At 39.2% G+C, this 18,363-nt stretch overlaps 1 protein-coding gene across 1 annotated transcript in view; it reads right to left on the bottom strand.

Moving 5' to 3' along the window:
* The window catches only part of DIAPH2 (diaphanous related formin 2), a 692,146-nt gene that overhangs the window by 317,598 nt on the left and 356,185 nt on the right, over positions 1-18,363 (bottom strand). The window contains 1 exon segment of the mRNA XM_029067298.2: positions 7,517-7,646. Within this exon segment, the coding sequence (XP_028923131.1) occupies positions 7,517-7,646 (130 nt within the window).

Below are 18,363 nucleotides of genomic sequence, written 5' to 3'. Positions count from 1 at the left end.
AATTTTCATGTCATACATGAATGAGAAGACATGTAGATTTATAAATTTAATCAAGTGAAAATGACCCAAGCAATATTATTTTATTAGTTTCACTGGTAATAAAATTACTTTATACTGTTTGGGTTTAAGATTCACTATTAGGACTAGTAGACTATCCATTTGGAATCCCGAGCATACATACTAAATAATCTTTTAAAGGGAGTAGAGGCAATTATGGAGCTATAAGGTGATAGTTTATCATTAAAATGTTGACATGCAAGTTATTTTCAAAAACGTCCCAAAGGAATGATGGTTTCTACAAACTTTCTCTCTTCTTTCACTTTAGATTTATTTCCTCTTTATGATCAGGGTAGTGTCTCTTTTTTTTTTTTAAATGCTCAGTAATAATAATAATAATAATGATAATAATAATAATGTTGGTATTTGTTAAGCACTTACTATGTGCCGAGCACTGTTCTAAGCGCTGGGGTAGACATAGGGGAATCAGGTTGTCCCACGTGGGGCTCACACTCTTAATCCCCATTTTACAGATGAGGGAACTGAGGCACAGAGAATTTAAGTGACTTGCCCACAGTCACACAGCCGACAAGTGGCAGACCTGGGATTCGAACTCATGAGCCCTGACTCCAAAGCCCATGCTCTTTCCACTGAGCCACGCTGCTCAGTAGTATGAATACTATAGTAGTTATTTAGAAAAATAGAATTTGACAAGATCAGTTTGTCTTCACTTCCACCTAACACATACAACAAGCAAGTGTTAATTATATCATCATTCTGTTTTTCAATGAGTGACTTTGTCTGACTATACTGACTTCTTATTCCAGAATTTAAAAAAAAAAAGCCACCCCAAAGTCAAAACCCATCACTCAACAGGCCCCACCTTTTTGGATGAGCTGAAGTGGCCCCACTTCTTTATCCCATTGTCAAAAATTCCTAAAATATCCAGTCCATAATTATTGTTGTCCTTGTAGGCTTATGTCTGTAGCATGGGCTTGGGAGTCAGAGATTGTGGGTTCTAATCCTGACTCCACCACTTATCAGCTGTGTGACTTTGGGCAAGTCACTTAAATTCTCTGTGCCTCAGTTACCTCATCTGGAAAATGGGGATTAAGACTGTGAGCCCCACGTGGGACAACCTGATTACCTTGAATCTACCCAGTGCTTAGAAGAGTGCTTGGCACATAGTAAGCACTTAACAAATACCAAATTATTATTCACATACCACTTTCTGAATGGCATGATAATGCCCTGAATTACCTCTGGATGGTGGTAACAATAATAATAATAATAATAATAATATGGCATTTATTGAGTTTCTTTTGTGTCAAATAGTATACTAGCATAGGGCTAGATTTAAAATAACAAGGCTGGGCTATCGCTTTAATTAGATAAACACGATAGGTCAGAATATGAAAAGATGGGTGCATCAAGAGGCAGTTGTTTTTCTTCTGTTTCTCCTTTCCAAATGAATAGAAGCTATTCTGCCTTTGCTTCTTCAGTGAAATCAAACTTGTAAGATGTGGTATTGGACAGTGAGCTGAAACAGCATAAGCAGTTTCACTGGAGAATACAGTGTCTAAGGACAGCGTTTTGCTTCCTTCACATCTCCTCCAGGAAGCCTTTCCTGATTAACTTCTCATCTCCCCACCCTATTTACCCTCCCTCCTGTATTGCCTATGCATTTAGGTCTGTACACACTGAGCAATTTGATAGTAAGCACTTTTATGTATATTCTTAAACTCTGTTATTCTCCTTAGCTGTAATTTACGTTAAAGTCTGTCTCCCCAGTTAGATTGCAATAATGATAACTGTGGTATTTGCTAAGTGTTTATTATGTGCCACACATTATATTCCCTCAAGGGCTTAGGACAGTGTGCTGCACAGAATAAGTGCTCAATAAATACTACTGAATCGAATTGAAACGCTGGGTTGGACACGATGTAAGAGGGTCCGACACTGTCCCTGTCCCACTTGAGGCTTCTTAAGAACAGGGATCATGTCTACCAAAATGACTATACTTCCTTAAGCACATAGTAATGAGCTCTGCACCCAGTAAGCACTTAATAAATACCACTGATCAATTGATTGATTAAAAAAAAAAAATGTTGGCAAGACATTGGAAATGATAGGACTGTTTGATGTAAAGGTTTGTGGATTTCTGTAAAGAATTACTCACTTCAAAAGAGAATATATTAATCTCCCAGACAGATGCAGTGATACAAAATAATAGTATACTCATAAATATAATTATTCTTAAGTGGTGTTTCAAGTTTTTAAATCTGAAGAGCATGTCTAGGGAGGAACACAATTCTCTACTTAGATGTTCACCACATGGAATGAATGGACAATTAGCCTATTTATAGTAATAGATAATTCTATTAGCTATGCAAAACTACATCATATGAGTTATCCTAAACAAGGCCCTTTGGTAAACTCACTTTGAATAAACTTTGCATTCCTTAAAAGTGGAAAAAAAAGACATACATTCATGAGCTGTAATTCCCATCAAGCATGCGTAAAATGATGAGGCGTAGTTCGCGTCAAGCACAAGTGAGATGATGATGTGTAATTCCCGACAAGCACACTGAGGTGATGAGGTGAAATTCCGGTCAAGCACGGTTAAAATGATGAGGTGTAATTCACATCAAGTTCAGGTAAAATGAAGTCCCCTCCTCCTCCCTTTAGTGTCACTAAAATCATCTCATAGGATGCTCAGGAGAATTTTCCCTCCATTTTCCATTTTGAAACTATACCTTCTGACTACTGGTATTTTAAGCTTAACACTACACAAACATACACACACACACACACACACACACACACGCACTCTGAAGATCACTTGGTCAACTCAGTATTATTTGTTAATTAGTATCAAATTTCAAATTTGGACTGCAAATGTTAGCTAGGCAACCAACCAATTAACAATATTTATTAGGCACTTACTGTGAACAAAATATTGCACAAAGATCTTGAGAGAGTACAATGAAATGTAGGTGGTAAAAATGAGCACTATCCTCAAGGAATTTACAGTCTAGTGAGGGGGACAGACAATAAAATAAATTCTGGAGAGAGGGAACCAAGAGAATATGTACATAAGTGTACTGGGGCCTTTGGTCGGGTGAGATAAAAATGCTACAGATAGAAATCCTTTAATTACACAGAAAGGAGGAAGTACAGGATAAAGAGATGAGGGATTAGTAAAATAAGGCTTCTTGGAGATTTTTTGTATGATGTGGAGGTGGGTGGGCAACCACTGGAGTTTTTTTGAGGAGTGGCGTGACATGTTCTCAATGTTTTTGGAGAAAAATGATCCAGGCAGTAGAGTGAAATATGGACCAGAGTGGGGAGAGAGAGAAGGTTTTGGGAGGTCAGTAAGGAGGCCAATGCAGTAACCCAGGCAGATTAGGCTGAGTGACTGTATTAACGTGGTAGGAGTTTGGATGAAGAGGACAGAGTGGATTTTAGTAGGGTTTTGAAGAAGGGGAAAATGGTGGTCTGTCAGGAATGCAGGTGGAGGGATCTTTCATTTCTATTGCTCTCCCCCAAGGGTTGCATAAAAAAAAAAAAAAGACAATGGATGAAATAACTCTCCGTCCTCCGCTTTATGCCATCATAATGTTCTCATCCTCTGGTCCTTCCACCTAGTCCACAGCAGACTCAGTGACTTAACCCTTCTTTTCCCACAAAGTGTTGTCCTGTTGTCATCCTTCTGCTTTTCCAACTCCTCCCTGGGTACGTGAGGTTTCCTTCTCAAAAATTAGGGTGGGAGAATTATTCAAGTAAATACTGTATACTCCAATGTCACACGAAAGGTTTGTCAGAACAAACCCAAGTGGCATTATCATCATCGAAGCGGCACAGCCTAGAAGGAAGAGCACTGACCAGGCCATTAGAAGTACCTGGGTTCTAATCCCAGTTCTGCCATTTGCTCTGCTCTGTGACCTCGGGCGAATCATTTAATTTTTCTGTCCCTCAGTTTCTTCATCTTCAAAATGAGAATTCAATACCCATTCTCCCTCCTTTTTCTACAGTAAGCCCCATGTGCCCAGTCTTGTTTTATATCTAGCCCTGTACTATTATAGTATCTGACACAAAATAAACCCAATAAATGCTAAATTATTATTATTATTATTATTATTATTATCACCATCTAGGGGTAATTCCAGACATTATCTTCCAAGACCCAGAATGGCAAATCCGACATTGGAAAAATCCTCGATTACATAATCAAGGCATTTAAATAGGGGAAAGCATTCAATTAAATTCAGAATTACTGTAGAGACTGATTTTTTTTAAGTCTTGAGACTGAAGGGACCAGCAGACTACATTCTGAAATGATAGCCGATTGATGGTTTGCAAGAGTTTTCCTGTAGATTCTTGAAACGCAATACTGTACTAGTAAACATAAATTGCGTCACATTTTCTCATTTCCAAAGCACCCTGTTGTGGGAGAGGCTACTGACTCGTTTAAATCCTCCTTTAAGGCCCCTAACTATGAGTGGCATTCAGAACAGGCAGTTAAATGCTGGTCCTCTTACTTAGGTGATAGCTGACCTCTATTCCTGCTCTCCATTAAGTAGGGCTATGAGGATCGATCTTCAGTTTCATTCATAAATATTTACAACACTATAAGCTATCTTTATGCTGCAATATTTCTATCTGGCACTAAGGGTTCTCCAAGCATAACATTAAATGAACATTGGTCTTTTCAGGCATACATTTTTGACAAAGAATTCAGTGATGCATTTTACAGCCTCACCCGCAAATTTAAAGGATAATTCTAGACACTGCATGCTATTACCTAGTCAGACTTTAATTGATAGCCTTCCAGTTTTTTCCCATTAGGCAAGATCTTACAGTAGGATCTAAGTAGGGATGAAGAGCAGTCTGAAGTAATTCTCCCTAGCTGGAAAGCTCTCTTTCTACAGACAAGAAACAATCACAGATGGCTCAGCTTGAACAAATGTACTGGGTTAACTGGACTCTAAACCAAATGGCGGGCATAGCACTCAACACAAATACTTAGCTGCAAAGATATCACCCTCACTTCCACGAGAAGGATCACCCTCAGCCTTAGACTAACCCCAGAACACACACACACACACACATGCGCGCGTGCACATCAGCAGTAATTTTACATTCTACATTTTCATTCCTCACAAACAGGGATAGGAGCAAGAACCAATGATCCTTGAGCACAAGAAACCGATTCTGAAGGTTCAGAATTTTGAAATTTGCACCCAACCACATTTTGCATCAAACAGATTTATAAATTATTTATCTGTGCACATGCTTTACCTAGTTAGGAAAGGCTATGGGTACGGATGTGCAAGAATGCATAAAACCTATATGTCGCTCCACCCTTTTTATATTTCTTTACCTTCTAGAAGGGTAAAGTTTTCTTTTATTCTTTTTTTTTAAAAAAAATCAGCTATTGGTTAGGAATGAGGTACAGGTGTGCCGATAAATGTGAGTTTGGTATTCATTCAATCGTATTTATTGAGCACTTACTGTGTGCAGAACACTTTATTAAGTGCTTGGGAAAATACAATACAATGTTTCCTGCACATAGTGAACTCACAGTCAGACGTGAATACAAATAAATAAAATTAGAGGTATGTACATAAGTGCCGTGAGGATTGGAGGGGGGAAGAACAAAGGGAGGAAGTCAGTGTAATGCAGAAGGGAATGGGAGATGAGGAAAGGGGGGTGCCCAGTCTGGGAAAGCCTCTTGGAGGAGATGTGCCTTCAATAAGGCTTTGAAGGAGGGGAGAGTAACTGTCTGTCAGATTTGAGGAGGAAGGGTGTTTTAGGCCAGAGGAAGGACGTGGGCCAGGGGTCGGCGGCAAGACAGGTGAGTCTGGGGAACACAGTGTGTGGGCTGGGGCGTACAAGGAGAGTAGCGAGGTGAGGTAGGAGGGGAAAAGGTGGTTGAGTGCTTTAGAGCCAATGATGAGGGGTTTTTGTTTGATGTGGAGGTGGGTGGGTAACCACTGGAGGTTTTTGAGGAGTGAGGTGACGTGTGCTGAATGTTTCTGGAGAAAAGATGATCCAGTCAATACAAAGAAATATGGACTGGAGTGGAGAGAGACAGGAGGTTTTGGGAGGTCAGCAAGGAGGCTGATGCAGTCATCCAGGTGGGTTAGGATGAGTGATCGCATTAACGCGGTAGCAGTTTGGATGGAGAGGACAGAGTGGATTTTAGCGACGTTGTGAGGGTGGATCGACAGAATTTGGTGATGGATTGAATATGTGGGGTTAATTGAGAGAGAGGAGTCAAGGATAACGCCAAAGTTATGGGCTTGTGAGACAGGAGAGATGGTGGTGCCATCTACAGCGATGGGAAAGTCAGGGGGAGGACAGGGTTTGGGTGGGAAGATAAGTTCAGTTTTGAAGTTTGAGTTGACGGGAGGAAAGACAAGTAGAGATGTCTTGAAGGCAAGAGGAAATGCGAGCCTGGAGAGAGGGCCAGAGACCAGGGCTGGAGATGTGGATTTAGGTACCGATCGCATAGAGGTGGAAGTTGAGCCATATAGCTGCATCTCTTGTCTAGGCCAGACCCACCCGCTGACAGCACGGAGAATGGACAAGAGTTCTCCACACCCCACCCAACTCTTAACCATTTTGCATCTGGACAAATCAACAGCTCCAGGGCAGAGCCAGGATGGGGGGAAGCCCGGGAATGGGGTCAGGATTCAGTTGGAAATATGACCACATGCTGGGAAGAGAAGATGCACCCAGGGCACTATAACATTCTGGAGATGACTACAAGTTATCCGCTCTGATTTAAATACAATCCAGTCGCTAAAGTTATCATTTTCATTAAAGCACAAGCCAAAAGAACCGAGCAACAGCTGAACAATACACATGGACTCAGAGAAGATGGATTTTTCTGAATGTCTATATATTCACAAGCTTGATTTTTGAAAAATTAAAAAAGGCAACCAAAAAATCTTAAATTTAAATTTAAAAAATGCCTTCACAATAAAAAGACTTGATTTCGGTAACCTGCATTTCCTGCTGAAAAATACAGTCGTCCCTTAAAAATACTACAGTTTTATGTTGTAAACCTAAGGAGTTTGAATCCTTGAGCTTGCTGAGAATTCTCAAAATGATGAAAAATCAAATTGATTTATAGTATAGTTCAATGCATAGTTCAATGTCAGTGGCATGTGATTTTCAATATTTCAACATTCATTCTCTGATTACAAATTAGAAACATGCAGAAGGAGAGTGAAAGGGAATTACTAAACCTAATTTTAGGTGTCCATATTTGAAGTTCGATGAAACTCACTTGAAAACTTCAAATACACTCTTCCTTTCTCCCCCACCAAATAACCACACTTTCCTGAGGTCAATAATCAGCATGAAGAAAAATCCACAAAACCCCCCAGACTTAGACATAGGTTAATGCTTAGAGGTCATGAAAGACGACAATTCAAAGTAGAATGCATTGGCATGGAAGTTTAAAATCAGTTACACAGAATTTGGCATTTCTCATCTGTTTTCTGCTTACCTTTACTTGCACTTTCAACATGGCCCAATTCATCTGGGAATTTAAGTATGTCCCAATATTTTTCCTCACAGATATCGGCAAGAAAATGCAAAAGGGTTGTTTTCTGATCGGACGATTTAGTATCTCTAATCTGGAGGGAAACGACAAAAAGTGAAATTAAAAAAAAAAATTCTCAGTATGGTTTTGTTGAACATCGATTCCATTGCCATTGCTAACGTTATTTTAAATTGTATTTTTATTTTGAGTACCAGCAATGTTTAATGGATTATTAAATTGCACTTACCTGGATTTCTAAAGAAAACAAAAAGATAACCACTGAAAGTAATTTAAATATCTCTTTAACCAACCATAAACATAAGGAAAGCAGGACTGAAACATTTTTCCAAAATAAAATATTATTTTTTTAAGCAAAAAACATATTTGAAAATACTGATACGGAAGTAGCAATCATTCTACTCCTTTCCACATGTAACCCAACCCAAACAACATTCTAGGTTCTTGTTTCTAATACCTCCAGAACTTTTTGGTCTCCTTATTCTTCAACCAAGAGGTTACAATGATTGTTTTGCCATTTTTAAACAAAATCGCACATAAAAACACATATAAAGTATATGTAGCATTTCAGTCTCATTTGTTTGCAATTAATTTGTCACTGGAAAAAACAAGAGTTCTCTCAGTGATTTGCATGTGTTCTTTATCCACTGGACTATATGTGTATTAAGCATGTCTTTCATATAAATGCCTTTATAGAGGACTTTCCCAAAGAAAAGCGGGCACAACTGGAATTAGAAAAGCTTAAAAATATTCCTCAATATTTAGTGCTCCATTTAATATAATTTATCCTAGACTAAGCTGCAAACAATCAAGGATTTAGTTAACGAGAATACACAAATACTTTGCTTTCTCATTCTATCGGTTTCTCTATCTATCGGATGTTTTAATTCTTTAATCCTTAGATGAAGGGCTTGTTGTCCCTGATGTTCATATCGATGGGGGATTTTTTAGCTTTAAGGATTTTTTCTATTTAGAACAAACAAGTACACTCCATAAATAGGCTTATAAAAATTGTATAAGATACTTAGGCAATTATGAAAGTAAATTTGATCCTTATTATTTTAGTAACTACAAAAAAGATACCCAATAGAAATTTATAAACCGAGCTCATGTTGATTACTTTTTTGTGCAAACTTTCGACAATTAAAAACCAACACAACCATAAGTTAGTTGCAAGATAGACTGACGTGAAAATGAATTTTAATTTTCATGCTTGACACAAAATATCACAGGATGCAAAGTTCTGATAGTCTATCAGCCTCAGTGATTTTCTCTTCATGAAAAGTTGATGAGACTACATTCTAAAGATTGTTTATTCTTTTAAAATTCATATCCTAGGCAGTTCTGCACACCATCAAGTTTATCCACCACACACTGTTAAATGTCACTAGGGTGATAAAATAGAATTCATGAAAACAATGACAATAAACAGGAATGATTGCTGGAACAACAAGGCACCTATAAAAACTCATTGCTTTCACAGTATAGCCTAGTGAAAAAAATACAGGGCTGGGTGTCAAAAAATCTGGGTTCTAATCCCAGTTTTGCCTCATATCTGTGGTGTGATTTTGGGCAAGTCATTTAACAACTCTGCGCCTCAGTTTTATCATCCACACAATGGGAGTCAATACCTGCTCACTCCCGTTCTGTCTGATCTGACTGTCTTGTAGCTACCCCGGAGCTTGAGACTGTGTTTGACAAACAGGAAATGCTTAATACTATATTATTATTATTATTATTTCTAGGAATCAATGATAGGTTCTTCCATCAACTATTATCTCAAACTTTTACCATTTTCTAGTCTTGGATAATCGGGAGTCAAATTGATTTGATGTGTCATTTTCAGAAGAAATAGCATTATTGAGCACTCACTGGGTGTAATACATGTTATGCAGAAGCACGACATTGAAAAATATTGTATTCTCTGTTCACAAAGACGCTACACTAACAGAGTCATGTGAAACCGGACTTCAAAACAGATGAAACACTGCTGACATGGGGATATGTTTGTTCTTTTGTAACAGTGAATAATTATAATCAATTTATTCTTTGTGCTAAAACCTAGGAGAATCAGATTACAAATGAGGGGTTTTCAGAAACTGAGTTTTGATTTTGTGAAGCTCATGAATTTTAGTGAAGTGGAAGAAAAATAAATTTAACCAATTTTGAATGTCACGAAGTTTCTACTGCTACTTTGGAGCTACATGTCCACTAAACCTGTGAATAACTTCCATTAAAAATTTACGGAATGATAGAAACAGCAGAAAAGTAATACTTTAAAAGAAGGAAATTGAAACCAATTCTGAAAACTTCTAGATTAATGAATGGCACTAAAATAAACTGAATGGCAATTTGGTCTAGAAATAAATAGAATGTAGGATGAACTGAGTTTTTTTTTTGTTTGTTTTTTTCCCTTTCTTTAAAGCTTGGACATATGATCTAGTTTCTGTCTTGTCAGGCACTTGAGAAATGTCTTGGTTAGATAGGAAGACAAAGTGCTAAATCTGAACTATACATTGATTTTTTTTTTAATCAGAAAAAATATCCATTCTCACAGTATAAATGGCAGGACATCAAGATGCAAAGTCCCTATTCTCTTCTAGCATTATCAACGGATTAAAATATTGACCAGGATTCTCTCAGCACCTATACTCCTCCTTTGGAAGCTGCATTAAATCTTTCGGCCAACAGTGTATCATTTGAAACCTAATTTACTGAAGTCCCCTGCTTGCCTGAATCAGAGTAACTTCCAAGGGTGGGTAACTTACTGCCATTGATTTACAGTATATTTAAAGTCACTACCACTGTCCACTCATGTCTGCAAAGAAGTTGAACTTGGTCATTCACCTTGGTCATTTCTGAGGATACATGACATTTGTTCAATATTCGGTCTTTCCAGGCCCCCTAATGCAATATATACACCTCTAGTACCAATTTTCAGAGAAAAAAATGTAATTTCACTCGAAGATGTGGCCCTCTGCTTTAATGATGTCCGGGATAGTTAACCATGCACGAAATAATATGAATTTGAACACTGCATTCAGTGGAATAAAGCTACGCTCATTGGACATTAAAGGAGTCAAATGGGTGCTTTTGATGGGGTAGTCCAGGCTAACTGCAGCCCCACTCTCCCAGAACCAGTTTTCATGGTCTAAAATAGTGGACAGACATCAATCTTATTTATTGAGCACTTACAGTGTGCAGAGCACTGTATTAAGCACTTGGAGAGTACAATGTAACAGTCACATTCCCTGCCCACGACAAGCTCACAGTCAAGAGACAGAAGCAAATACATTGTGGCCTCTACCCCAGACTTAGGGTGGCAACTGCTGGCCCTCATGGATACTAAACACCCAGGAGCGGGTGATATCACCTGTGTTATTCCAGACTCACAGCAAAACTCGACGACTCCTCTCGCACCCATTCTGAAGAAGTCTGAGCAAAGCTCCTTGAAACTAAAGCTTTCTCCCTGGGGCTCAGCACTTTACAGGTAGGGGCCTTGTCTACCAACTCCATTGCACTGAACTTTGCCAAGCTAAATACAGTGCTCCGCACGCAGTAAGCACCCAATAACCATTACCAATGACTGAGTGATCCCCCATCCCTTCATCTCCCAGCTTGTTCCAGAGCCCTTTGGCTTCCTTTTCCCTGTCCCTATAAACTTGGACTCTGCTCCCAGACTGCAGAATTCAGATGGAGCCAAGGTGGAAGCTGAGAACTTACAAATAAAAATACCATCTACAAAGGTGTCTGGTGCAGTAACCTAACCAAACAGGGACAGAACAGATTGTCCAGTGTAAAACCGGGCAAATTCTTTCAGCTCCACCAGAAAGGAATCCCTGCACTATGAGAATAGTGGGAATATGCCTCCAGATTGTCTAACTGCCCTCCTACTCTCAAATTATTCAATATGCACCTACTCAGACTCTGTGCCCAAGTAATCATTTACTATCTTCTTTCCTCTCACTCCTTAAAATATAATAATAACGATAATAATAATAATAATAATGACAATTATTAAGCACCCACTATGTGCAAAGCACTGTTCAAAACACTGGGGTAGATATACGGTAATCAGGCTGTCCCATATAAGGCTCACAGACTTCATCCCCATTTTATGGACAAGGTCACTGAGGCACAGAGAAGTGAAGTGACTTGCCCACAGTCACACAGATTACAGGTGGTGGAGCCAGGATTAGAACCCACAACCTCTGTCTCCCAAGCCCGGGCTCTTTCCACTAAGCCACGCTGACTGATGCTCCGCATGCAGTAAGCGCTCAATAAATATGATTGAATGAATGAAGCCAACTAGGCAGAGAAGTGTCAAAAATGCATTTCCAAGCCCGTTCTTCCTAATCCATCACTGTATTATACAAGAAGAAATAGACATTAACCTTTAATTCTAGCACAGAGTGCCTCATTCTTCATTAACCCATACAATAATGTGTGTGATTCTTTGGTTGCAGGTGTAACCAATCAGGGATAATGAGACATATGGGACACTCTGCATATTTGCAGTGTCTTCAAGTCTGAAATTTTGAATTATCTTCAGACACACAGTTAGTCTCAGTATGAGTCTTTAATATTATATGGCATCTAAAATGCAAGTTAACCAAAAAAAAAATAAATATGGGTTGAGGGCAAATCTACACTAGCTCTTAGAGCTAGTCTTCTAAATAACAACAAGAAAAAAAAAAACACCCAAAAACTTAACACTATTACACTGCTCCAAAATGGCTCAAGTCTTTTTGGAAACTCTAACCTTTGCAAAAATATGTTTCATATTAAAGGCTTCAAGAGCCATGGTGTCCCAACAAACAAAGGAATGAGTCTCTACACTCCAAAATTCCCCCCACTTTAAGACTGTGAGCCACATGTGGGACAACCCAATTACCCTGTATCTACCCCAGAGCTTAGTATAGTGCCTGGTACATAGTAAGCACTTAATAAATATAACAACCATTATCATTACCAACGTGGGAGTGATGGCGACCCTTCACAACCAATAAATCGATCAATGGTATGAACTGGGCGTTTGGGAGAGTACAATATAATTAAAGTTGGTAGATGCTTTCCCTGCCCACAAGAGGGGAAGACAGACATTAAGAGAAATGAATAAATTACAGATATGTACATAAGTACTTTGGGACTGAGGGAGGGGTGAAAAAGAGTACAAAGCCGAGCGCAACGGTGATGAGGAGAGGAGTGGGAGAAGAGGAAATGAGGGTTTAGTCAGGGAGCGAGGAGTTTAGATATCCCTAGGGTGGCTGGGGTATGGTGGGATGAGCCAGGGCCCCCCAGGTGGAGGCTGGTGGAGCAAGTTTGGAAGAATGGGGCACATCTGAGACAGGTGCAGCCCACTGTGTTTCAAAGGCAGCATGTGTTCTCTGCACCCACACGAGGCGGAAAGTGAAATAAATAATTCTCCCCTAACCTGATCCAGTCGTCCGGCCAAATGTACATTTCATGAAAAGAACAAAATATAAGAACAGTGAAAATCTCATTTCTACTGTAAGCCCATCAATGGGCAGGGGCTGTCTCTATCTGTTGCCGATCTGTACATTCCAAGTGCTTAGTACAGTGTTCTGCACATAATAAGCGCTCAATAAATACTATTGAATGAATGAATGAATGAGAAGGAAAGGTGCAGACCTAGAGGGTAAGGCAAAATAATTTTTAAGATAAATTTGGACCCAGTAAACATATACAGGTGTTCAAGGGTTTGGAAAGCTGGGAAGAGCCAGAAAATAAATCTTATACTTTTATCACTTCATTAAATGGAATTATCTTGGCATTATGACACTAAAATATAGAACAGAGCACTTGACAATTTTAACTGCTAAAACACCATCAATTAAGAAGCCATACTGCCATTTTAATTGTAATTATCATTTGACCAATAAGTAATTACACTTGTAGATTAATAACTAAATTTATATTAATTGTGCCTTTCTCATATTTAATACCTTTATTAAATGATGCATGAATATAAAAGACGTTTAATAGAGCAGCACCTGTTTCTACAACATTTTCAATGGACTGATGCTAATGAATTAAAGTAATCTAGATAAATTTGTCTCACAAATTATTTTGGATTGGAATGGGAAGATGCTTCAACCTTTTAAATAGTGATCTTTTACAATGCAATGTCTCAATGCTTCAGAAAGTTTTTTCAGGAAAAAAATGTTTTGGTAAATGCATTATGACTAAAGAGTTCAGTGTTTAACTGAATATGATAAGAACCATCTCTTCATCATCTAAGCATAAGTGTGACAGTCAGTACCATAATGTAGTGGGTAGACAGTTACCGACCGATTAGCCACAAAAACTGAAATATTCATCACGCCATGTTAATCACCAAAGTCTGTTATTCTTAATTCTATTTCAATAACAGCCCTGATTTGGAATCTGACTGAATTTTACTAAACACTCATGTGTGTTATATATCATTTGTTTGCTTTAATATTGCTCAACTGAATGCTTAAATGTCAATATAACAAAATAGCTGTTTTTTATTTGCTTTTGAATGGTATTTTAAAAAAAATCAATGAGTATGAATGAATTGAAAGAATAAAAGTGCTGTGTAGTATTCTAAGTACGAAGGTAGACATAAATTAATCAGGCTGGATACAGTCCCTGTCTCACATTGGACTCACAATCTGTATGTGTGTGTGTATGTGTATGGGGCTGCGGGGCGGAAGGTTCTGAATCTACATTTTGAAGTTGAGAAACTGAGGCACAGAGAAGTTGCCCAAGGTCACACAGCAAGCAAAGTGGCAGATCTGGGATTAGAACCCAAGTCTTCTGGCCCCTAGGCCTGTGCTTTATCCAAAACTCTGAGTTAGTTAACACCTGAAAAGACCTATTTCCATTTAAAGATAAATCGTTATCTATTGGTTTGGTTAGCAAAAAAACAGTACAAATTTTAAAGGTGGAAACCAGACTGGGGTCATAAGAATGATGTTTACCTCTTAGGTCTAAAATTAATTTCACAATGCTGGGGGCCTTTAAGGTGCTCTTCAATTCATGGCCAACATAATCCATAATAAAATTTTCACATTGGTATATGAACTAAAACTTCTCAATGCAAACTGCTTTCTGCCTTGGAGGTGTGTTCTTGAAGCAAGTAACAGCTTTTGACCAGAAGAGGTTCTAGCATCAAAGGAAGATATAAGGTAAGGCACTAAAATTGATTGAAGGCCTAAATGGGAATCGTGAGGAAGTTAGTTTATCCATCCCACTGTCTCCTGCCTTCAGACTGGATCAAATCTAAAAAAAATTCACACAAAATAGCTTTTGTTCAGATAAGGCTCCAAAGATTTCTGGAGTTTCCTCATTAGCCATACTAATGTCTTGGAATCTTGACAATGAAAATGGGGATGAAGACTGTGAGCGTCATGTGGGACAATCTGATTACCCTGTGTCTACCCCAGTGCTTAGAACAGTGCTCTGCACATAGTAAGTACTTGACAAATACCAACATTATTATTATTATTATTATTGTTATTATTAGAAGGAAATCTTTTCTTAGGAAATGCTCTCATCTGATGTAGAAACAGCTTGGTCTAGTGGGAAGAGCCCAGGTCCGGGAGTCAGAGGACCAGGGTTCTAATCCCATCTCTGCTGTGTGACCTTGGGAAAGTCACTTATTTTATCTGTGCCTCAGTTACCTCATCTGTAAAATGGGGATTCAATACTACTTCCTCTCTTCAAATCCCACCAATCTGGTTTCCACCTCTTCATCCACAGAAACTGCTCACTCAAAGGTCACCGATGATCTCCTTCTTGAAAAATTCAATAGTCTCTACTCCATCCTAATTCTTCTTGACCTTTCGGCTGCCTCTGACACTGTGGACCACCCCCTTCTCCTGGAAATATTATCCAACCTCGGCTTCACTGACCACTGTCCTCTCCCGGTTCTCCTCCTACCTCTCTGGCTGCTTATTCTCAATCTCTGTAGCAGGCTCCTCTCCTGCTTCCCATCCCAACTGGGGGAGTCCCTCAAGGTTCAGTTCTCAGTTCCCTTCTATTCTCCATCTACACCCACTCCTTTGGAGAACTCATTCACTCCCATGGCTTCAACTACCACCTCTATGCAGCTGATTCACAAATCTGCCTCTCCAGCCCCGATCTCTCTCCTCTGCAATCTTATCAGTCAGCCAGTCAATAGTACTTAGTGAGCGCTGTGTTCAGAACACTGTACTAGGGAAGTACAACAATAAAAAGACATTTTCCCTGCCCTCAACAAGCTTACGGTCTCGCATCTCCTCACGCCTTCAGTACATCTCTTAGATGCCCCCCAGACACCTTAACCCAAAACAGAACTCCTTATCTTCCCACCCAAACACTGTCCTCCCGTTGACTTTCCTACCACTGTAGTTGGCATCATCATCCTCCCTGCCTCACAAGCCCATATCGTCGGTGTTATCCTCGACATCTCTCTCACTGAACCCACATATTCAATGTGTCACCAAATCCTGTCGGTTCAACCTTCACATTATCTCTAAAATCCACCTTTTTCTCTCCATCCAAACTGCTATCACATGAACCCAAGCACGCATCCTATCCCATCTTGATGACTGCATCAGCCTACTTGCTGACTTCCCAGCCTCCTGCCTCTGCCCACTCCAGTTCATACTTCCCGCTCCAGTTCATACTTCACTTGGCTGCCCGGATCATTGTTCTACAAAATCATTCGGTCCATATCTCCCCGCAAAACCTCTGGTGGTTGTCCATCCACCTTTCCATCAGACAGAAACTCCTTATCGTCAGCTTTAAAACACTCATTCACCTTGTCCTCTCCTACCTTACCTCTCTGCTTTCTTACTACAACTCAGCCCTTCTCTTCTAATGCCAACCTACTCATCATATCATCTTGTCTATTTTGCTGTGGATCTCTTGCTGTGTCCTGCCTCTGGCCTGAAATGCCCTCCCTCTTCATATCCGACAATCACTCTCTTCATCTTCAAAACCTTATTAAAGCACGCCTCCTCCAAGAGATCTCCCTAACTACATCCTTACTTCCTCTCGATCCCACTCCCATCTGCATCACCCTCACACTTGGCCTTGCACCCTTTATTCTTCCCTCCCCCAGCCCCACAGCACTTTTAAACACACCGATAATTTAATTATATTAATATCTGTTTCCCCCTCTGGATTCTAAGTCTATTGTGGGTAGGGAGCGCATCAACAAATTCTGTTATACCATACTCTCCCAAATGCTTAGTAGAGTGCTCTTAGTAAATGCTCAATAAACATGGATCGATTGATTGACTGACTGACTAGTCTCCTTCCTACTTAGACTCTGAGGCCTGTGTCAGACAAGGACTGTGTCTGCCCTGATTATTTTATATCTTCCCCAGCACATAGAACAGTACTTGACACACAGTGAGCACTTAAACATCACAATTATTAACATCCTTATCTAGATTCTATTATCTCATTCTAATCAGAGAGAAATGGAAATAAACTAGCCACTGGATAGGAACCCTCATATATTTGAAGGAGAAAAACCCACCTTATATTAATGCTGTAGCTTTTATCCCATACAGAATTGACTCTAATACTTTGTCATCTACACTGTTCTGTTGGAAACTTTTCTAAGTTCTTCACTGTTGAAGCCACTAGCAAAAAAGTTTTTGTTAAGGAATTCATATTCAATCCAAATGGAGATAAACTCAGCCCTGGGAAAAGATAAAAAAAAAAAAAATCTAACCCCACTGTGATACAGTCATCCATACTGATCCCAAGCTTTAAATCATAGAATGAGACAACATGGCTCTAAATAGCATCAGACAATTTAGATTTCTTGACAAACCCAAGTAAGCCTGTGGCTAAACCTCACCACGGGCAATTTTTTGTCATTAATTTAAATGAAACATTAAGGTGACCCTTACAGAGGCTAAAGAGTAAAATCACTCAAAAGGAGAAAGTAAAAAAATAATGCAGGCAACAACCACAAAAGTATCCTGGAGGACCTGTGACAGTTAATGTGTTTGCAAAGGTTCCAATCTGCGGGCATACTGCGTATCTAAAAGGACCACTCAAGGCCTATTGTGAAGATGAGTGGCTTGTCTGTGAAGTATCTTTTAAGAAAAAACCAACAAAACTCGGTTAAACCTTTAAAATAGCATCATGCAGAAGTGAACGGTTACTGAGATCAAATCACCCGGAGCAGGAAATGCATGAAGACGACCAATGGACACTTTAATAACTAGGAGAAAGACTGACACCCCTGCCTTCGCCCAGTGAGGCAATAAAATAGTTTACCGTTGGAAGAGAATCACTTCTATCAATTCATACAAAAGAATTCTCAAGTGCTTTTTAAAAGGTCTGTTTTGTTTTGAATTTTCACATGAATATTTATCAATCTCTTAAATTAGATAACCCCTATGGGAAATAGTAGAAGCCCTTTTTAAAAAACAAGTCAAACAACCAGAACACTGTGCCCTTCTGGGAACGTTCTTGTACTGGGCAGGGGATAAGGTAAGTCAGGTTTACAGCAATAGTTTTTTGGCATCTTTAATTATTATGGTGGCAGCATTTCAATAGTATTTGTCATTACTTTTTACCCTTCTCCTGTACCAAAATTATATGATTTTGAAGGGGGTGAGAGGCCACCAAATAAGGTTTTACAGACCTAAAATCTGACCTCAAAAATATGCATATATGTGTATGTGGTGTGGGGGAAGAGGAAAGTGGGCTAATTATTCTGAGATCCATATAGGAGTGCTAGGTTCTATAACCAGAATAAAAAAGCCAGCAGACAACAGCGTACCACAGAAAGTCATCCT

The sequence above is a fragment of the Ornithorhynchus anatinus genome, chromosome 6, assembly GCF_004115215.2.
Source record: "Ornithorhynchus anatinus isolate Pmale09 chromosome 6, mOrnAna1.pri.v4, whole genome shotgun sequence".
Taxonomy (NCBI): domain Eukaryota; kingdom Metazoa; phylum Chordata; class Mammalia; order Monotremata; family Ornithorhynchidae; genus Ornithorhynchus; species Ornithorhynchus anatinus.
This window is presented reverse-complemented; position numbering and strand designations above follow the sequence as displayed.